This window comes from Cervus elaphus, chromosome 25 (genome assembly GCF_910594005.1).
Source record: "Cervus elaphus chromosome 25, mCerEla1.1, whole genome shotgun sequence".
Classification (NCBI taxonomy): Eukaryota; Metazoa; Chordata; class Mammalia; order Artiodactyla; family Cervidae; genus Cervus; species Cervus elaphus.
Window position 1 is genome coordinate 11,467,322 of NC_057839.1, and position 23,531 is coordinate 11,490,852.

Sequence of the window (23,531 nt, forward strand, 5' to 3'; positions counted from 1 at the left end):
ACAGAAGAGCCCGTCGGGTCGCACGAAGGTGACGTCAGGGCGCAGGCTCCCGAGACGCACGCCGCCCGGGTGACGCAGGGGCGGGCCCGGTGGGCGGGGCCATGGTGGAGGAGGAGGCGTGGCCAGAGGGCGAGGTAAAGCCTGATAGACCCAGAGCCGTGGCTGAAATGACGCTATCTCCGTAGTTACTGGGAACGTAAAGATCGCTCAGCACAGCGGCGGGAAAATACCTGGAAGTCCTCTCCGCTGCAACAACGCTGAACGTTTTTGGCCGGAAACCGAAAGCAGAAATCGGAAGTGACGTCGCTATCAAAACAAGCCGGGGCTTGGTTGGGGCCCTGCAGTGAGTCTGGCCGCAGATGGAGAGGCCCGACTCTCTGTGGGCTGTCGAGAGTGGTCGCCAGGCCCTGCGCCCCCACCCGGGCAGCCTCCAGTCCCTGTTCCCGGGACCAGCCCGCCGCGGTTGAGCCAGTTTCCGCCCGCCGTGCCGGAGCCGCGCTGGGATTTTTTTCGGGCAGAGCTGGCGGGTGGCGACAGAGCGAGACTTCCCTCCCTGCCACAGTCTCCCCTCCAGCGGGTTCCTGTCCTGGGACGCCGGGACACCTGTCGCCTGTGAGGCATCATTCATTCTCATAGCACCTTCCTTTCCTCGTAGGGCAACTCCAGGATGAAGAAGAACGGGGGGCCGGGGGTTCCTGTTATTAGCACCCACTGGGGAATAACCCAGTTGCCCATTTTATTTCGTTAGGGCCGCTCTCCCCTTCTCCCTGGGCTCTGACAGGTTGAGGTGATCTAGCTTTACCTCTTTTTTTCTCACCGCCTCCTTCTGGATCGTCTCCCCCTGCCCGCCCCTTCTTGTCTTATACTTCAAAATTACGGCTTAACCGGTCAGTTTTGCCTCTCCTCCTCTCTAGACTGGTGCCAAGATAAGCGTTCTAGTTTCACGTGGTTTAGAAAGAATTGGTTTCTTTTGCTTCAGTGCTGCTTTTTATTTTAATGAACAGAGTGATGGGAGTCATGAGCTCCCTGTTTCTCTTCTCTACGGTGGACATTGATTATGATTACCTGCCCTGACTACTCAAAGGATTGTTATAAAAATTAAATAAAAACATAAAAAGGATTGTTATAAAAATCTTGGAAGGTGTTTTAAAACTGTAAACAGGGGCTATCTGTAAAATGTATGATTTGCCAACTTTTGCTCCACTGTGATCCTCTTTTAGTTCCATTTAATTACAACTTTAAAACACCCTGCACCCTCAAAATTTCTGAGGCAGTAAGCCTTAACCTGATAAAATTGTTTTGTTTAGTCCCTAAGTCCTGTCCCACTCTTTTTGCGACTCCGTGGAGTCCTCTGTCCATGGGATTTCTCAAGCGAGAATACTGGAATGGGTTGCCATTTCCTTCTTCCCGACACAGGGATTGAACCCGCATCTCCTACATTGGCAGGCGAATTTTTTTTACCACTGAGCCGCTGGGAAGGTTATGAAAAAATTAACTGAATGCTATTTATTTTCTTCCTGTCTCGGTGACTATATATCTAGGACAATTATATATCTTGGAGTTCTTTTTTTAGAAGCAAATTTAGGTACAAAAATGAAATTTCTCTTCAGATTATATATATTAAGGTCCATAGGAAAGTGCTAGTGATTACCTTACTGAAAACTCATTTAAAACAGTGGTGAATGACTCAGTAACAGGTGTGCTTATAACCTGTATTTTGAGAATTCACATTTATTGGGTTTATGTCTTGACAATCAATATTTGGTTAAAAATCATTAACCCTTATTTCTTAATACTTATTTCAAAAATTATACTTAAATCTTAATATACTAGAGATGCTAAAGCAAAGGAAACCATAATCTATTTTTTATTTTTCATATTAATAAAAACCTGGATTAAGTTGCTAATACTTGATCTGAACAAAAACTGATTAATAAATATGTCTTCAGTTATCATAACCAAGACTTTGTAAAACATTTCACTACTCAGGAATCAAGGATACTGTAGTTGCTGATTCATTTGGGTACAAATGGGTTCTACCTTTTTCTTAAATTCAAACTGAGAGCCAGTTATAAACAACATGTTAAAAAATGAACTCAGAGGTTAGTATTTTTTACATGAAAAGTTTATTTTTGTTGTTAGCCTGATTTTTAAAAAATCCTGTTGGTGGTATTCAGGAATAGGAAAGGGACGGTAAGGGTAAGTACAGTTGGTTGGGACCTAGTAGTGGAGGTGAAAGTGTTAACTGTATTTCATCTGATCTTTGCCAGGATTCTGTGAGATTATTGGTATATCCCCACTTTACAAGTGAGACTGAGGCTTAGAGAGGTTGAGGAACTTAAACAGATTCACATCAGCTGATAAATGGTGAAACTTGGACTCAGACCCAGGTTTTTCTACCTCTGAACATTGTATGCTTTTTATTATCTATCGATGCTTGTAAGGGCACTGTTTACATATGTGATTGAAAATGATTATTTTCTGTACGTTAAGTTGATATATTTTTAATTTTTTCCTTTCAGATGTTTTAATACGCAAATTGAAAGAATACATAGTATACCATTCTCAAACCAAGAGGAAATCATGAAGGAATGTTTTAACTGTTGAAACTCAGTTGAAATCATGGCTACATCAGCAAATCTGGATATTGGAGCGCAGCTGATAGTGGAAGAGTGTCCTAGCAGTTACAGTCTAAGTGGCATGCCAGACATTAAAATAGAACGTCAGCTGGACTCAAGTGCGGAAGAGGGACCGGCTCAGGGCGTTGCTGTGGGGATGAAGTTCATACTGCCTAACCGGTTTGATATGAATGTCTGCTCTCGGTTTGTGAAGTCCTTAAATGAAGAGGACAGTAAAAATATTCAAGATCAGGTTAACTCTGACCTGGAGGTGGCATCTGTCTTATTTAAAGGTTGAAAGTTATGGTATAAATATCTGCATTTGTTTTGTTTTTGTTTGTTTTTTCTTTTCTGTTCATGAAATTTTAGTTTGGGAAGAGAGTTTGGAAGTCACCTTTTAATATGGTTTTCTAGAATCTCACAGAAAGCAGAATTAAATAATTTCATGTCCATAAGTACATGTTGATTTTTTATTTCTTGCTTGACCTATGTTTACTTACAAATTCTCTACTAAAGTTTCTTATTGTACCTTTTAAAATTACAGGAGAAAAAAATATGTGCCTTTTATAAATGAATTAATTCCATGAATATGTGATTGGCATTAGCTTTCTGTGCTTTAATGCAGTGAAATCTGTCATCATACTGTAGATTTACTTTTATAACCATCTATTGAATAAAAAAAAACTTCTCTTTGGATAATATTGCTCAAGATTAATATTGATTTTTTTTTTCTGGAACTTGTACAAATTTTTTATGTCAAAAAATGTCACTTGAGAACCAGTTGAAGATATTATACATCTTGTATTTTTTTAATGTAAACATTGACATAGAACTTTGAAATGCTTTGTTGTTAAAATATTGTTTTAATGTGTTTAAATTAATTTTACCTAGCTGAATGCAATATCCATACATCTCCTTCTCCGGGAATTCAAGTAAGGCATGTCTACACTCCGTCTACAACAAAGCACTTCTCACCCATAAAGCAGTCAACTACTTTAACCAACAAACACAGAGGAAATGAGGTCTCAACCACACCTCTGTTAGCAAATTGTAAGTATTTCCCACTGCTGTATGAAAATATTGTTATTGCTATTGTAATAGTTTCAAGAGTTTGGCTTTGAGACATTATTTTCATTAAATGCATATCCTGTTTTGGAAAGCCTAAGTAATATCCTGATAGTTTTAGTAATTTAAAACTTTAACATATTATTGCATATTTGAGTATATCATGTTTTATGTTTCTCTGTTGAGAATGGATTGAAATTTTAATTCTTAAAACCTTTACAGTTTTACTATAAAAACTATAGTAAAAAAATGAATTATAGCAACATAAAAAATGAGTTGTTCTGAACCTTGGGCAAAGCAAGACATTGTGTTTTTGTGTTCTTGGAGTGGGTTTTACGTGTAAACTAGATCACTGATCAATAAATAATTTGTAGTAAAACTGAGTGATCTCTAATATAATTTTTAATCAGAATATAATATGAATATGAAACCACCTCTTTAAAAACTTTGAATTTACAATTTTTTAAATGTAGAGTTATTCTGAAAGAAATAAAACGGAAGATTTTCTGTATAAATTAGAAAATACTCTATATAGTTCAGATTTCTTAATGAGAGAAAACCAGTCAGCAGTTTGATGTTAGGAACTGTATTTGAGAATATAAGGTAAATGTATCTATATTCTAAAGCCTGGTGAAATATATGTCTTTACTTTGGAAACATTAAATCCTTCCAGATTTTGAATCATATGCTGTGACAGATAAGCCAGAAAGAATTCATGACTCTTAACTCCACCTCAGGCTGATTTTTGTTTTATTGACATTTATATAAATTTGCATGTGGCTCCCAATTGCTTTTCTTTCTGTATTAAGGCCACCCAGTCATATCACCTGAAGTCAAGGATCGAGTGATACTAATTTTAAAGTGAGCTGTGATATAACTGTGCCTGTTTGGCTTTGTTTTAAAATAAAGAGATTACTTTAAAATATTCCAGCCATAGATTTTTTTTTTTTTTTAACCATACTGAGAGGCTTAAGGGATCGTAGTTCCCCAACCAGGGATCAAACCCAGGCCCCTGCAGTTAGAGCACTGAGTCCTAACCACTGGACCACCAGCGAGTTCCCCAAAACCAAATAGACCTTAAAAAAAAACAGCTGGAGATCATGTGGTTCACATCCCTCATGATACAGACAAAAGTGTTTAATCAGCTCTCCAGGCTCACACAGCTAATTGGCCAGAGCTAGATCTGCACCCAAGAATTTACTCTCAAGGCTAGGTTTTCATTTATTTCCTCAGTTCTCCTAAAGTTAAGAAATACCCATTATTTCAAGAAATAATATTTGGGACTTATATTAATTCAGTCAGTTAAAACACAAGAGTCTTTTAAACCCATCCTCCTTATCAGCTTGGATAAAGAGAGATTTTAAACTTTTTATTTATTTATTATTTTTGTCTGTGCCAGGTCTTAGTTGGGGCAGGATCTAGTTCCCTGACTAGGGATTGAACCCGGGCCCCCTGCATTGGGAGCACAGAGTCTTAGACACTGGACCGCCAGGAAAGTCCCAAGAGAGATTTTAAAAATTAAGTACCTAAACCATTTCTTTAATTGATAAAATCAGTAACAATTCAAATTGTTAATAATTGGTCAAACAATTTGCATATTCATTGACAGTAACACTTTGCAGCTGTCAGAATTACCTTAAACATATATGAGTCAATTCTCAGACTCATATATTTAAGATAATGCTGACATTTGCAAATGTTAGGCTATATTTTAAGTTGAAAAGTGAAAGTGTTACCCACTCAGTGGTATCCGACTCTTTGCGACCCTGTGGACTGCCAGGCTCCTCTGTCTATGTTCTTCTCCAGGCAAGAATAGTGGCGTGGGTAACCATTGCCTTCCCAACCCAGGGATTGAACGCACGTCTCCTAAACAATAAAATGATGGATTGTTTTTTGGAGAAGAAAATTGCTACACAAACATAAACAATGAGATGATGATGATATAGCCTACAGATACGTGAAACTTTTTTATGGTACTGTTTCAGCTTTATCTGTTCACCAGCTGGCTGCCCAGGGAGAGATGCTCTACCTGGCTACTCGAATCGAACAAGGTACTAGCCTATTCTTAAGAATGTATTTAAAACAAATTTAATAGGATTTGTCAGATTTGTTATTATTTTATTTTTATACAAGAGAGTATAAAAATAAAAAAGAAATAGTTGCCAAAAAAAAAAAAAAGAAATAGTTGCATAATCTCACCAGGCAGATAACCCAATAGATACTTTTTAAAAAATAGTAATGTCATGTATAGAAGTTACAGCTTCACTTACCACCCTAGATTTTTCTCCAAATGCACACACTGTAAGTTTCTTATATTTTCAGAAGACTTTTCTGGAGGACATTTCTATTTATACTTGGGGCTACATGTGAGACTAAGTGTGTGCTTTTTTGAAAAAAAATATACACACTGCATTGCACTTTACTTTTTTTCACTTAAATTCTGAGATATTTCCATGTAAACACACAAAGACTGTTTCATTCTTTTTTAATAGGTCTGTGGTTTTGCATCATATTGCATTTATTATATATGCTATGTTCTTTATTTTTTAGTGAGTCCCCCTGGTAGTAGTTGATTCCAGTTTGTTTTTATTAAGTAACAATATTGTTGGCATTGTTTTGAAGTATATCCATAGGGTAAATTCCTACAAGTATATTTACTGAGTCAAAAGGTATATGAATTTTTATTTTTGTATACATGTAACCAGATGTTTGCCCTGTTCTCACACCAGAGTTAAGAGTTTCTACTTCCCCATAACTTCACTGACACGAATACTATCAGACTTTAATCTTTGCTGATCTCATGGGTATTTCATACTGGTTTTGTTTGCCTTTTTCAAATTATGGTCTATTTGAATTTCTTTTTGTGTGAACTGCCTGTTTTATATTGATTTATATGAGCTCTTTCCTAAATTAAAGAAGTTCACTTTTATGCTTTATGTTGCTTTTTTTTTTCCCAGTTTCCCATTTTTCCTTTGACTTTATGATATTTTCAAACAAAGCTTAACATTTTTAAGTGGTAAACTTTTATCCTTGTGACATCTAAGTTTTGTATCTTGCCTAGAGATGATTTCATACTCCAAGTTTATAAATAAATTCACTCATGCCTTATTCTAGAATTTCTGTGGTTTCCTTTTTTACATTTCTTTAACCTATGTGGAACATGTTTTGGTGTAATGAGGTAAAGATAGAGCTTTACTCTTATTTTCATTTTTCGAAAAACTAGCCAGTTGTCCCAACATTATCAGTTGAATGCAGGGCATATGATTAAATAGTGGTTTTTTTTAATCATGTCATTCTTTGATAAGAAAGACTCATTTCATCATTTAGAATCATGCCATTCTTTTATAAGAAAGACTTATTTTATCTTTTGTTTGTTTATAAATATATGAAGGTCTTATTCTCAATATACTAAATAAATTTAGGGACAAAACTGTGGACCCAGTAGACTGAGTCTAGGGAACAAAAATGGTTTTGAGGTAAAATTGCATAAAACTGTTTTTCAAATCATTCAGTTTTCATTCACATTATAATACCCAAAATTTGAGAAAATTCAAAGGCAGCAATGTTAACTATGGAGTAAAAATAGCTTTAATAAGATTTTGGACTTTCTGTAATATATATTTATATAATGCTAAGGGCTATCATTAACCTAATTTTTATCATTATCCTCCCACTTTTACATTGAGATGAGCAGGGTTTTATTCTGGATGTTAGAGAAGTTAAATGATATGCCTAGAGTCACACTGCTGGAAAGCGACAGTCAGCATTCACACTCTGGTCTCCTGATTCTGAGTCCGGTGTTCTACGGACTGTCCTGTACCTAGCATTATATTGTATACAGTAGTTTATACTTTTAATAATGTACTGTTTGAACTCAACTATGTACATTGAGGCATATTTTAATACATTCAGACTGAAAATTGCAAAAACACAGTAGGAGTTCAGTGAACCCAAATCTGCACAATGTGAACCTCACTGAGTAATAGTCACCTTTTTAGAATGCCAGTATTTTCATAGCAGTATTAATATGTGGTTGTTAAATTAGATCACAAAACTTGCTTTTCTTTTAAATAGAAAATGTTATCAACCACACGGACGAAGAAGGATTTACCCCTCTGATGTGGGCTGCAGCACACGGGCAAATAGCTGTGGTAGAGTTTCTACTTCAGAATGTAAGGAAAACGCCTCAGACAATGTATATGTACAGTTACTCAAGTTCAGTTAAGTATATAGTAGTTTTTGTATCTCCAGCCAGCTAGATGTAATGGTAGAGGATCAAAAAAAAAGAAAGTTTACATGCTCTTCTATTCTTGTGGAACTTGGATCTAGTTAAACAGGCAAGTCTAATCATTCATGAAGCAGTGAGAGACAAGTGAATGCCCAGCCCCTACTAAGCGCAATGGGAACAAAAGTCTATAGGAGAAGCTTCTTGGAGAAGCTGTAATTTGGCCCCAAGTGGCAAGATAGTTAGGATCCAGGTAGAGGGAAGAAGGAAGACCTTCAGACAACCTTGATAACGGAGCATCCAGGGGTAGACGTTTGTGTTAGTACTGTGTTAACCCCAGAATGTTACCTGACCTATAATTATTATTGACAAAAGTAACAATGTTCTTATTTTCAAAAAACTGAGAAGTCTTTTGTCTCCATTCCCACTCCAGGGCGCAGATCCCCAGCTTTTAGGAAAAGGTCGGGAAAGTGCTCTGTCGTTGGCCTGTAGTAAGGGCTACACAGACATCGTCAAAATGCTGCTGGATTGTGGAGTTGATGTAAATGAGTATGATTGGGTGAGATATACTGATTTTTAGGTTTTGGAAAACTATATTTTATTAAATACTTAGAAGAATAATTAATTACCTTTAGTTAATGAAACACCTAGAAGAAAAAGTTACTGTCCTAATTTTGATTTAAGTATTGCTCACAAAATTTTAAAATTAGCTTAAACTACTTTTACATGCCCAGTTCTTAGTAAAGCTTCACACAGCAGCACTAAATTATTTGAATCCTATTCTTGAAAAGCTAAATCACCTTTTTTTTCCCCCAGAATGGAGGGACACCTTTGCTTTACGCTGTACATGGAAATCATGTGAAATGTGTAAAAATGCTCTTAGGTAAGCAGATAAAAGTGGAAATATTTAGAAAATGCCACATGAAGACATTATATTTTTACAAGCTGGCCTCACGGGAATCATAAGCTGTCACTGAGACATTATGCAGCCCCGGAGCAGCCCCTTCCCTGAGGTTCTCATGTTAAGCCACAGCTCCATCACACAGCACGCCTGCAGTCACAGCATCTGTCCTTGCTGCTTTGCTTTCAGAGCTCACGTGTGAACCCATGGCTTTTTTCTCTTTTCCCTATCTACATTGTCTTTAAGCCGAAGTTCTGTCTGTAGTTGTGTATTAGGCTCTAGAGGATGCCTGAATGTTTAAAGTGTCTTCCCTCTGACCCGCCAGAGTGAATTCTGCACCCTTCCTGTACTCTGTACTTTGTCAGACCATCCTGAAAATGCCTTCCAAATTTGCTAACAATCTGTCCTGCTATTTGCACATGAGCCACCATGGGCAAACATATCCATGTTTTCATTTTGTTTATATAGATGTTTCTATTTTGGTATAGAAAATGGAGCGGACCCAACAATTGAAACTGACTCTGGGTATAATTCTATGGATCTAGCTGTAGCCCTGGGCTATAGAAGTGGTAAGTGTTTTAGAATTCTCAGGTTCCATTTTAGTAAAGTTCTATAATAATAGAAGCCAGTGGTCTAAACTGTTCTCACCACTTGCAGTTATGGAACATGTATGTTATCCTAACTCCTGACATATACTTTTAATTGTGGGCAAAATCAACAGATTCCTAGAAAGTCTAAAAATGAGTTTGTTACTGTTACTTTTCACCCACCCAAATAATTAGTTGCTGGAGAATAAGTGCACACCTATTTACAGATGTGTTTAATGTTTCATAGCAAACTGTTTATACAATGCTTGGTAGTTGCCCTTTCTCTGTTCCTTAGAACAACCTTGTGTTCTGGACTCTTCTTCAGTTCTAAAATTTAGAAACCAAAAACAGGAAAATCTAATAACTTGAACAACTATTAAAGTCAGTGATAGACTAAGTTTTACGTATTGCATTATAATCTTATCTCCCTCAAACTATAAGTATATCCTAATTACAAATTATTTTAGGAAAAAGTTGGTGAAGTTAAGTTGAATTTGATAGTTTTAAAAATTTTGTAATGAGCGTGCTATAGTCTTGATCACCTGTCTGTTTTAGTTCAACAGGTTATTGAGTCCCATTTATTGAAACTGCTTCAGAACATCAAGGAGTAGACAGAGTCATCAGAAAGTGTCGTCTGCCCTTCGGTTTACTTTTGGCCCTTACAAATGATAGTTTTGTTTACTTATAAATTTTTACCTCAGTTGCAATATTTACTGATTTTTAGTAAGTTTTAATAAGTATTCCTCTGAGTCACTGGTTTATAAAAAAGTTAATGTTGATGCTTTTTTTATAAATGTGTTTTACTGCATATTTAAAATTATAAAAGTGAGTGTTTTGTGGCATGTAAATTTTTATGGTACAGATGGTTATCTGTCTTTGTATCAAGTGCTGTAATTTAACGTTTTCAGAAATTATTCCTCCCTATTCATCTTCACTCTTGTATTAACTCATTGACTTTATATAGGGTTTGCTATAAATCCATAGAAAAAAATTTGTTATTATTGAATTTCAAAATGCACAGTGTGATTGTTTACAAAATGATGTTATAAATGAATAAAGTCCTTCTTTGCTGTTTGCCTGCAGGTTTTTCTTTATAATTACTTAAGATTATTAAGGGAATTGTTTAGGATTTTTAGTTTAACCCTTCTGTCCTGCCAGGGTACTCCATTAGATCAAACAATACAGTTAAAATAAATTCAATGTAAGTTAATCAACATAGACTTATTACCATTTCTAGAAGTATATTGAGAATATTTTTCTCCCGTGAATAAGCTTTTCAGTAGGAAAAGTCGTCTGGGAAAGAGAACTCATTTCTTCAATAAAAGTCAGATGTTCTTCACTTCCACTCCAGGAGCACTATAAACTCACGCTGCACCAACATCTGGAAGAGAGAGCATGAGCTTGCAGTTGGTGTGACCACTGAGGGTGGGACTCGGGTTAAATCACTTCATCTGGAAAACAGGTGTGACATCAGTTACTACAGTGGGTTGCAAGCCACATAAACTTGATCTAGCTAATTTAAGCAAAAGGGAATTAATGGAAGGAAAAGCTGAAGAAGTAGGCAGTCCCAAAGGTTGAAACTAGACCAGCTATCTCAATCAGGAAGTCATGGCCAGCCATGTTGGGTGCCTCTTTGGTAATGCTTAAATCCCCTCATTGGTCATTGGGCTCAGGATTAAGTTTTCCAGGAGGCAGAAATCCATTTCCCCTGGATATAAATGCACCACTGTATGGAGTTGAGGGGAGAACGGAGATGACTGTTTAACAACCCATGCTTGCCCCCAGACCACCTGGAAGGCAGGAGGCACAGTCTCCTAAGGAAAACCACGGGAAGAAAAAAATGATAGATGTTCGCTCCAAAGGCAAGCTCAGTCATATGTGAAAATAGTACCAGTGTTTCCCCCATGTCAGGCATATACTTTAAACTGATTTTACCTAAAACCATTTACCCTTCCATTTGGTTCTTTTTCTTACTAAGGGCCCATATCCACGAAGTGTTAGTTCCTATTCATATTGTGTGTGTGTGTGTCTGTGTGGGTATATGTGCTCAGTCACATCTAACTCTGTGATCCCATAGACTGTAGCTCGCCAGGCTACTCTGTCCATGGAAGTTTCCAGGCATGAATACTGGGGCGGGTTGCCATTTCCTCTTCCAAGGGATCTTCCCAACCCCAGGATAGAACCAATATCTCTTGTATCTCCTGCATTACAGGCCAATTTGTTACTGCTGAACCATAAAGTAACAAAATCCAGTGATCCATTTGGGTGTATCACTCTTGAGTATTGTCTGCAAGTGCTCTCCACAACAGAACAGGCACCAAAAAACCTATGCTAGGATTGACTCTAAAATGACCACTTCTCTCCTGATCTGACTCAGGTTGACAACCAACAGATCTCAGAGAATATATTGAAGAAAATTCCCCTTTCCAGTGCTATGCCTTTTAGCCCCAGGGTCCCTGATAACAAGCCCCAGAAAACTCCTTTAAGAAATAGACAAAGTTAATCAAAACAACAGGACCGGTTATAAATGGTAGGCCCTATAAACAACAGGGCCAGTTATAAAATTCCTCTTTTAAAAATTAAATACCTTTTAGGTAGTGTTTGTTGATTGCATAAAAATTTATTTAGAGCTCACGTACCAGACACTGCTTGATGTGAGGGTTAAATATTGAGCAAAAAATACTGTTTATAATAGCCAGGACATGGAAGCAACCTAGATGCCCATCAACAGACGAATGGATAAGGAAGCTGTGGTACATATACACCATGGAATATTACTCAGCCATTAAAAAGTATTCATTTGAATCAGTTCTAATGAGATGGATGAAACTGGAGCCCATTATACAGAGTGAAGTAAGTCAGAAAGATAAAGACCATTACAGTATACTAACACATATATATGGACTTTAGAAATATGGTAATGATAACCCTATATGCAAAACAGAAAAAGAGACACAGATGTATAGAACAGACTTTTGGACTCTGTGGGAGAAGGCGAGGGTGGGATGTTTCAAGAGAACAGCATCGAAACATGTATATTATCTAGGGTGAAACAGATCACCAGCCCAGGTGGGATGCATGAGACAAGTGCTCGGGCCTGGTGCACTGGGAAGACCCAGAGGGATCGGGTAGAGAGTGAGGTGGGAGAGGGGATCGGGATGGGGAATACATGTAAATCCATGGCTGATTCAGGTCAATGTATGACAAAAACCACTACAATATTGTAAAGTAATTAGCCTCCAACTAATAAATGAAAAAAAAAAGAAAAATTGTATTTCTAGTTATCTAGCAATGAATAATTAAAAAGTAAATTAAAATAATTCCAGTTTTTTTTTTATAATTCCAGTTTTAACTGCATCAAAAATAAAACATTTAGGAATGAAGTTAAAAAAAAAAATACTGAACAAAAACAGTCCCACTGTCAAGGTGCTCACTGCCTAGTATAGGACTAGGGCTCATTACTGCCACAGAGTGAAATACATTAGCAAAATTTTTCAAGGAACTTGCCTGGCCATCCAGTGGTTAAGAATTCATGCTTCCCAATGGGAATTTGTTGTATGACTCGAAACTAAAACCGGGGCACTGCGATGACCTAAAAGGGTGGGGTGGGGAGGGAGGCTCAAGAGGGGGGACATATACCTATGGCTGATTCATGTTGGTATTTGGCAGAAACCAACAAAATACTATAAAGCAATTATCCTTCAATTAAAAATAAATTTTAAAAAATAGCAGATCAAGTAATCATCAAGTATTAAAGTAGAAAAGCAAGCTACAACTGTTATCTCTACAAAGAAAATATTGACAATAAACATTTTGAATAGAAAAAAAAAAGAATCCTTGCTTCCACTGTAGGGGTGTGGGTTTTTCCCTGGTTGGAGAATTAAAATCCCACATGCTGCATGGAAAGATCAAAAATTTTTAAAAAAAAAAACAACTCCAATTTTCAAAAGGTTTAAAACTTTTATGCTTATGTAAGTTTAAGTTGAACACCTGTCAAAGATTTTATTCAGCTAATTAACTGGTAAGGAAACCAGTAAGACGTTAAAACTAATTCCAAGAGCTAGGTATTTTAAGCAATATTAGTAAAAGATTGCTGAGTTAGACACAATCTGATTAATGTCCAACTAGGTCATAAACCCTAACCTTTAATCATAAACCATAATCTTTTCCACAGGACAGAAATTACTGGCATCTCTAAGGACAGAAATCTACAAGCTAACATGTGACTTCACTAAAACTGGTACTTTCAGTCAACAATAAACAGTTTTACCTCTTGATGAAAGTGAAAGAGAAGAATGAAAAAGCTGGCTTAAAACTCAACATTCAAAAAATGAAGATCATGGCATCTGGTCCCATCACTTCATGGCAAATAGATGGGGAAACAATGGAAACAGTGACAGACTTTATTTTCTTGGGCTCCAAAATCACTATAGATGGTGACTGCAGCCACAAAATTAAAAGATGCTTGTTCCTTGGAAGGAAAGTTATGACAAACCTAGACAGCGTATTAAAAGGCAGAGACATTACTTTGCAGACAAAGGTCCATCTAGTCAAGGCTACGGTTTTTCCAGCAGTCATGTATGGATGTGAGAGTTGGGCCATAAAGAACGCTAAACGCCCAAGAAATTGATGCTTTTGAACTGTGGTGTTGGAGAAGACTCTTGAGAGTCCCTTGGACAGCAAGGAAATCCAACCTAAAGGAAATCAGTCCTGAATATTCATTAGAAGGACTGATGCTGAAACTCCAATACTTTGGCCACCTGATGCAATGAACTGACTCCTTGGAAAAGACCCTGATGCTGGGAAAGACTGAAGGCAGGAGGGAAAGGGGATGACAGAGGATGAGATGGTTGGATGGCATCACTGACTCAATGGACATGAATTTGAGCAAGCTCTTGGAGATGGTGAAGGACAGGGAAGACTAGCAAAGAGTTAGACACGTCTGAGAGGCTGAACAACAGTAGTGAGCTGGATTAAGCAGTTTCCCCTGGATTAATTGATTAATTCTCAAATTTTAGTGTGTATCAGAACCATCTGTTCAGTTCAGTTCAGTTGCTGAGTCGTGTCCTACTCTTTGCGACCCCATGGACTACAGCACGCCAGGCTTCCCTGTCCATTACCAACTCCCGGAGCTTGCTCAAACTCATGTCCATCATGAGTCAGTGATGACATCCAACCATCTCATCCTCTGTCGTTCCCTTCTCCTATCCTCAATCTTTACCAGCATTAGGGTCTTTTCCAATGAATCGGTTCTTTGCATCAGGTGGCCAAAGTATTAGAGTTTCAACTTCAGCATCAGTCCTTCCAATGAATATTCAGGACTGATTTCCTTTAGGGTGGACTAGTTGGATCTCCTTGCTGTCCAAGGAACTTTCAAGAGTCTTCTCCAACACCACAGTTCAAAAGCATCAATTCTTCAGTGCTCAACTTTCTTTATAGTCCAACTCTCACATCCATACATGACTACTGGAAAAACCATAGCTTTGACTAGACAGACCTTTGTCTGCAAAGTAATGTTTCTGCTTTTTAATATGCTGTCTAGGTTGGTCATAGCTTTTCTTCCAAGGAGTAAACATCTTTTAACTTCATGGCTGCAGTCACCATCTGCAGTAATTTTGGAGCCCCCCAAAATAAAATCTCTCACTGTTTCCACTGTTTGCCCATCTATTTGCCATGAAGTGACGGGACCGGATGCCATGATCTTAGTTTTCTGAATGTTGAGTTTTAAGCCAACTTTTTCACTCTCCTCTTTCACTTTCAACAAGAGGCTCTTTAGTTCTTCTTCACTTTCTGCCGTAAAGGTGGTGTCATTTGCCTATCTGAAGTTATTGATATTTCTCCCAGCAATCTTGATTCCAGTTTGTGCTTTATCTAGCCCGGCATTTTGCATAATGTATTCTGCATACAAGTTAAATAAGCAGCATGACAATATACAGCCTTGACATACCCCTTTTCCTATTTGGAACCAGTCTGTTGTTCCATGTCCAGTTCTAACTGTTGCTTCCTGACCTGCATACAGATTTCTCAGCAGGCAGGTCAAGTGGTCTGGTATTCCCGTTTCTTGAAGAATTTTCCACAATTTGTTGTGATCCACACAGTCAAAGGCTTTGGCATAGTCAATAAAGCAGAAGTAGATTTTTTTTTTTGGAATTCTCTTGCTTTTTTGATTATCCAATGGATTTTGGCAATTTGATCTCTGGTTCCTCTGCCTCTTCTAAATCCAGTTTGAACATCTGGAATTTCACGGTTCACATACTGTTGAAGCTTGGCTTGGAGAATTTTGAGCATTACTTTGCTAGTGTGTGAGATGAGTGCAATCGTGAGGTAGTTTGGAGAAGGGAATGGCAAACCACTTCAGTATTCTTGCCTTGAGAACCCCATGAACAGTATGAAAAGAACCACCTAAGGGCTTGTTAAAATACATATTTCTGGGTCCCACCCACAGAGTTTCTGATTCAGTCAGTCTGGGTTGGGACTCAAGAATTTTAAGTTCTAACAAGATTCCAGGTAATGCTGGAAATGGACTGTCATTATGTAAACCTGAATCCTTAAAATGTTTCCAAGTTAGCAATTTCTGTAAGAAAAATATTTTTCTTAAAATTCTAGCATACAAAATACTAGAGGAGGTTCAGTTTCTTTGTCTTCTGGGATTTAAAGGAATATTTGGCTCATATAAGTGACTATGTTTATAAACTAATCATAACAGTGCTCCTTTAAGAGGTATCATAACCTCGCTTTTTAATAGCCTCTAGTGTTAGGAAAATATTTCTGTTACACAATGAGAGGTGAAGGCCTTTCTTAATTAAAGACACGCAGACACACAGAGGGAAAACTTCTATCTTTGCATGTTAGCTACAAATCAGAAGTGAACCAGAAACACAAAAACTTAGGGTTACTTTTCTTACAGTGAGCACGTATTTCTTAGTTGATTTAAGGTTGCAATTAGACAAACAGATTTGTTAAAAAGCAAAAACAAAGAAGAAGACTACTGACTGGATTCTCTGTCATCTCTCACCCAACAGAGAACAGGTCTTCATTAGAGATCACCAAGTAGTCAGACCATAATAGCACAAACCCATCATTGCTGCTCTCAGTTCAGACTAACTTATTGAAGGTGTACAAGCCAGACAGAAAAACAAGTACATAATATCAGTAGAAAAAGAAAAAAATAACTAGAGAGTTGTGTTATCACCCGGGATTCGCTTCAAAAGCCAAGAAAACATGTGCAGGCAAATAGATTTAGTTTGTCTCCATCGGGTTAATCCTCTCAGCCATCTCAGTGGATGACCTTCAAAACTGATCAAATACAACTTCCAAAAGGTTACATGACTCTCTAATGTGAATAAAATGAACGTGTGACAAAGACTTAATTCAGCTTATTAACTGATGATGTAAGGGGTCCAGCTGCTTGCTGTTTAAAAGCCAATAAAGAGGTAACGTTGGTGGAAAGGAATGTGCTTCGTTCTGGATGCTGGCAACTGGCAGGTGGGGTGGGGAACACCTGTCCAATGGCCATCTCCACCTCCTACAACCAGTGGGCAAGAGCTTTTATAGACAGTTGGAGGGAGCTATATACATCAGCAGTACAGTCAGCTCTGACTGTCATCTTGAAATTGGTCCCGAGTGGTCTGACCAGCATCATATTGATTGTTTTAAGTACAGTTAATCTTCAGCACCAAGGCCAGTGTGTTCCACATTTCTTGAGGCAAATTCTCAGAATTGTGGCAGCTTATGTCATGGCTATGGTCTGGTCATCCTGTAGTTAACTTCTTCCACTTTGCGGGAGTTCCAGTATCTAAGACAGCTCACGGATATGGCTCAGAATATTGTTTATAGCCCTTGATAAGGAACTAAAGGTCCTTGAATATGCTTAATGACTAAACAATTATTATTTGGTTTCTTGGTATTGGTATTTACCAATTTACTTGGTATTGGTATTATTGGTATTCTTGGACTGTTTTCCTTTGTTTCTGCGTTTTCTCACTTCTCTGATTAAACTTATTCTTTGGCTAAAGTTTTTCCACAGACAAAAGGCAGGCAGAGGACATGAGGGACAAGGGTCATAGGTTCTTGCTCCGTTTCAGTGAGAAAACCAGTAAGATATGAAAACTGACTCCAAGAGCATTTGAGAAGCTGGGCATTTGTAGCAATGCTAAGATAAGATTGCTGGGTTATATACAAGTCTGACAGTTATTCAACAGGGACAGGAACTGTCATTTGGGGGATCTTTTCCCAAATGACAGAAGAAATTTCTTCTCTATCAGACAGAAATATCCAAATTAACATGTAACTTCACTAAGTCTGGGACCTTGAATAAACAGTATGTGGTGAATCAAATCACATTTCTCTAGGTAATCCTCAGGTGGCCTTCATCTCATATGGCACTGAGGAAGGCCATGTGACCATGACCCTTCTTAGTACCTCAGTGAAAGCCAGCCTGGGGTTAAGCTCATCACCCTTGTAACAGCTCTTCTGCCATCAGCTGAGAGGTAAACTAACATAAGTATTCCAGTTGGTGACAATGCCTCTCTCATATCCTCCTCCTGACTCTATCACATAATTCACTCCACAATGAAAGAAGCTGTGAACCAGAGAACTCAGTGAAAAAGGTTAGTCATTTTAATATTCTTGAACTTTTCAAAAAATATTGCCAATAGCTTGAAAAATGGTTGTTTTTATGGAAGATGTAATGGGGGTGTTAACCACTAAACTCTGAAGATTTTTAAAGTCTGTAGCTTAGAATTTTCTCCTAAAATGCCAATTAGCGACTGATATTTTAAAAGGCTATAATTTCATTATCATTTCATATCTTTCTTTCCATACCAAAAGTTAAAATCAATAATATATTTTAGTAGAACAAACTGGTTGCATATGAATATGCTATCTGTATTTACATGCTTCATGCAACATCACTATTTATATTTCCAGTAGGTGGCATTGAATGCATTTCTATCCATTGGGTGATTTTCTGTGTGATAAATAGAGTTTCCAAATCTGATAGTTGCAAAGAGAATAAATAGAATGAAAGGTAGGCCAAACTCTGGCTATTTTAAAAGCCTTAAGTGTCCTTTCTCTCTAAGATTCAAACGTTCTCTGTGACAGTGCTTCTCAAGTTTATACACCTAACAAGAGCTTCAGGAGTTTACCTCCTCACTCCTTGTAGTGGATACTACTGACAAAACTCAGGATGGCAAGAGCAACTGTTTACATTTTTTTGTTGCCTAGAAATTTTTACAATATGTATAGGTTGGTTTTAAAATAGCAATAAAGATATGGAACGGGATTGTAACATGACTGAAACTTTTTTAGGTATGCCTTCAGACAGGAGTGCAATCATTTAAGAGAACGAGTACAAACGACAGATATTCATGGAAACGTTTTCTGATGAAAGTAAACTTCAGAGGTTTATGGTCTATTGTGTCGATTTTCCTGTTCAGACAGTGAAGCTTTTTCTGAGCTATATAATAAGAGCTGGTGCACTCAATCACGATCGACCGGCATTACTATCATGTCAGTGACGGGAATCATGAAACTGTTAGTGGTGAGCTTATGCTCTGGGGTTGAAAGTATGATTGGATATGAAATTGTTGCACTGACACTAGACCTTCCCAGACTCACTGCCTGCTGAGTTTTCTTTTCTGTGAAACAGAGTACGGACCACTATATGGTACGTTTGCCCTGTGTTTTATTGTTTTTTCGTTAACTCAGTGACATTGTTCTCCGCTCAGATTTGTTCATGTTACTTTATGAACCTGGGAAGTGCCTTAAACTTGTAGATGTTCCTGTTATTTTCCTTCTTCACGTTCCCTGAGAACAGTCAGATGTATTCATATCCCAGAATCAATTTATGAAAAGTATCTTAAATAGTTTCTTGGTGCTCAGTGATTTTATGTTCACCGTCTCTCCTCCAAAAGGTTAAATGTTTGAAACAAGAAATTTCCCCCTAACAGCTATTCAAGCCACCTCAACACACATGTATCAAGCCCACGCTCTGTGCTGGCCTGGCCGGGCCCCAAGGACGCAGTGGAGACTAGCGTGGACCCAGGGCCCTGCCCTGCCCTGCAGATCTTACACAGTGACTCTGCATACCAGGCAAGATTGGCTTTGCTGAAACTCATCTCCCCTCATTCCATACAAGCTCAAAATGTCATGTACTCAGGTGAATGGATAAAGAAGATGTGGTACGTATAGACAATGGGACACCACTCAGATAGAAAAAAATAATGAAATAATGCCATGTGCAGCAACATGGATGCAACTAGAGATGATCACAGTGAAGTAACTCAGAAGAGAACAAAATACCGTATTGTATCACTTACATGTGGAATCTGAAATATGACCCAAATGAACCTATCTACTAGAGAACAGACTTGTGCTTGCCAAGGGGGAGGGAGTCGGGGGAGGGAAGGATTGGGAGGTTGGGGTTAGCAGATGCAAACTATTATGTGCAGGATGGATAAACAACAGGTCCTACTGCATAGCACAGAAAATTATATTCAATATCCTATGACAGGGGCTTCCCAGGTGGTGTGAGTGGTAAAGAGCCTGCCTGCCAATGCAGGAGGATATAAGAGACGCTTGGAGAAGAATATAAAAGAGAATGTATATATGTATAACTGAATCACCTTGATGTATAGCAGAAATTAACACAACATTGTAAATCAACTATGCCTCAATGAATAAGTGTCATGTAATAACTGAGGTATGTTCAAGGCTTGTTGTTGCTTTTGAGTCGCTATGTTGTGTCCAACTCTTTGCGACCCTACAGACTGCAGCACGCCAGGCTTCCCTGTCCTTCTCTATCTCCTGGAGTTTGCTCAGACTCATATCCATTGAGTTGGTGATGCTATCCAACCATCTCGTCCTCTCATCCCACCAGGGAAGCCCCTCAAGTCTTGAATATGTGTATTACAGAGTTTCCCACATGCCACTTGTTCCACTGTGTCAAAGCATCAGTTCTCCTACTGACACAACAGAAACTCCTACATCCTGAGAGGAAGCAGAGGGCCCAGAGAGAGTGGTGGCAGAAACTTCCATTCCAAGGGCAGCTGGTTCTCAATTCCCATGATCAACCAGCTGGAGAGGTTTAGAAAACTCTGAGGCCTGCCCCACTCCAAAGCCCAGAGAGTCTGATTTTTCCGTCTAGGATGCCTTATGGGGACATATCGCTTTCCGGGTGATTCTAATGTACAGGCAAAGCTGAGAACTACTGCTCTAAGGGAGATTAGCTCCTGGCTGGTGGAACCAGTATATTTCAAACCACATCCTAACATTTGCCTCTCACATTGCCATCTTTGTCTATAAAGAAACTAGCTTATCCTTTCTGGCCTGTTGGTACCTGCTCTGATTTTTTGGTAAAGATTAACATGTTCCTTTTCAAACCTATGTGACAAAATAAAGAATTTTGAAACCCTAATCTTAGCTTTTGTGAGTAATTCACCTTGTCATTCAGCAAGCTATTAGTTATGATTCAACATCACTTGTTAACCTGCATTTCTGAAAGACAGAGGCCACATCTGATGCCTCGTAACTGTGTACTTATCTTGCTTACCTTTTGGATAAAAAGGAGTCCTGAACACCCAGGACAGAAGTTGGCACCCAGAAATACCAAAGAGCTTATCCTGTTATTTTTGTGTTCTAGGATTTCCTTGGAGACACAGGCACTGACGTAAGCCTTGGCCTCCTGAACCCACGCCAACTCACAGGGTTCATGTACAGGGCCAGGTAACCCCTCCTCCCTGATGCATGCCTGTATGAAAACTCTCTCCTACTTGCTGTCATGGTGTTTGCCTTTCGTCCAGGGAGGCTGTCGATAAGAAGTAAGTCAATTGCATGCACCTCTGTCTCAGTGAGTCCCTTTCTCAGAGGCCCCCTCATCTGTGTCAGGAATAGGGTGTCAGTATTTTTTTAAAACATTTTTTTGATGCAGACCATTTTTAAAGTCTTTGTTGAATTTATTACATTATTGCTTCTGTTTTATGTTTTGATTTTTTGTCCACAAGATGTGGGATTAGCTCCCTGACCTGGGATTTTTTTTTTGTGGGATTAGCTCCCTGACCTGGGATTAAACCCACATCCCCCGCATTGGTAGGTGGAATCTTAACAACTGGACTACCGGGAAAGTCCCCAGAGTATCAGTATTTAAAGAAGAGCCCATTTACCCAACCGAGCCAGAGTTTGGCTTGACCACACTCTTTAGAAAATAAACCACTGTGTGCTGTTGCATAGTTCTTCTTTCAGAGATAATGCTGCCCTACCTACGCTGATGAGATGTTATAGGGCCCTCTCCAAGAGAGTACAGTGTCCTTGGTCAGCTTTCATGTAGCCTCCTACTTGGGGACAGATCAGATAGATCAACCACTATTGTCTTACAGCTTAGCACAAATGTCAAGCTTTGTGCTGGCTGCGGGGGTCATGGTTACAGTGCCTCACGGCTCTCAATGTTACACAGATTAACCAACCACAGAGCACTATGATATAGTAGATAACAAAAGCCATTGTCTAGCAGGAATGAGCTGGGGGAAGAAAAGTCTATCTATGGCCTTAGGAAGCAAATGTCAGATCTCTAGTACTTATGCATTTTAAAACATTGATCTTTATTACTTTTTTGAATATAAAAGTAATGTATACTTCTTCTATCTGTTATTAGGATGCTTTTAGCTGTAAAATAAGACAACACTATTGATACTATGTATAAAACTGGTAACTAATGAGACTCTGGGCTTCCCAGGTAGCTCAGTGGGTAAAGAATCCACCTGCAATGCAAGAGACTTGAGTTTGCTCTCTGGGTCGGGAAGATCCCCTGGGGAAAGAAAGGGCTGTCCACTCCAGTATTCTTCCCTGGAGAATCCCACGGACAGAGGAGCCTGCCTGCTGCAGTCCATGGGGTCACAAGAGTCCGACACAGCTGAGGCAACCGAGCACACCGCAGGGAGAATATACGCTGGAGCACAGAGAGTATCTATTCTCACAGTGAGAATGAATTCTCAATGCCCTGTGGCGACCTCAGTGGGAAGGCCATCCCAAAGGGAGAGGACACGTGCGTGTGTGGGGGCTGCCGTCTATGGGGCCGCACAGAGTCGGACACGACTGAAGTAACTTAGCAGCATGGCTGGTTCGCTTTGCTCGTAGTAGAAACGAACACAGTGTCATAAAGCAACTATACTCCAATACAAGTTAACTGAAGTAGAGAAAGACCCACCTATGAGGGCTTAAACAAACAAGTGAATGTGTTTGCTCCCACGGGAGGAAGTCCAGAGTCAGGCCCCCTGCAAGGCTGGCTTAGGGCAGCTCAGCAGTGCGTCAAGTCAGATCCAGATTTCTTCAGACTGCACTCTGCTGGCTACAGTTCAGCTTTATCCTGTCTGGTTGCCCTAGGTCTCATAGTGTGACTTCCAATAACAGGGACTATTTGCCCCCTGGTTTCTGTCCAGTCCACGGGGAGAAAGCGGTGTCCCATACCCCTTCCAGCAGAGTGAGGAGGAACTTCTCCAGAAGCTTCCAGGAAACCTCTCCTCTAGCCTCATTCACTGCAGTCAGGTCACAGGCTTATTTCTGAACTGGTCAGAGAGACTGAGATTACCCTAGTACCCACCAGTCAGACCCATGCAACGGAGAGCCAGCATCTTGTGGAGCACCTGGGCTGAATGGGGAGAAGCACTGGCATTCCACACAGGAGAGAGAGGAGCAAATACAATACACATGAAATTCACTTTGGCGAGGCCTGACCAGTAGATAAGCGAAAGAATAATACAGAACTAAAAAGCTAACAGAGAAGATAAAGTGGAATGATAATTTAAAAAATACACTTGATTGATTCAAAGAGGGCAGGAAATGAAAAATATGGGAACAAAGAATCAGTTCAGTTCAGTTCAGTTCAGTCACTCAGTCGTGTCCGACTCTTTGCGACCCCATGAATCGCAGCACGCCAGGCCTCCCTGTCCATCACCAACTCCCAGAGTTTACTCAAACTCGTGCCCATCGAGTCGCTGATGCCATCCAGCCATCTCATCCTCTGTCGTCCCCTTCTCCTCCTGCCCCCAATCCCTCCCAGCATCAGGGTCTTTTCCAACGAGTCAACTCTTCGCATGAGGCGACCAAAGTATTGGAGTTTCAGCTTCAGCATCAGTCCTTCC

General features: G+C 39.1%; 1 protein-coding gene across 1 annotated transcript; it reads left to right on the forward strand.

The window, feature by feature from the left end:
• The first annotated feature begins 111 nt into the window (after positions 1–111).
• Positions 112–10,470, forward strand: ANKRA2 (ankyrin repeat family A member 2). The gene is made up of 9 exons (XM_043887454.1): positions 112–612; positions 2,523–2,911; positions 3,510–3,668; positions 5,669–5,734; positions 7,758–7,855; positions 8,342–8,467; positions 8,725–8,791; positions 9,298–9,378; positions 9,952–10,470. The coding sequence occupies exons 2-9, from the start codon at positions 2,623–2,625 to the stop codon at positions 10,005–10,007; spliced, it is 942 nt and encodes a 313-aa protein (XP_043743389.1). The 5' UTR covers positions 112–612; positions 2,523–2,622; the 3' UTR covers positions 10,008–10,470.
• Positions 10,471–23,531: the final 13,061 nt, after the last annotated feature.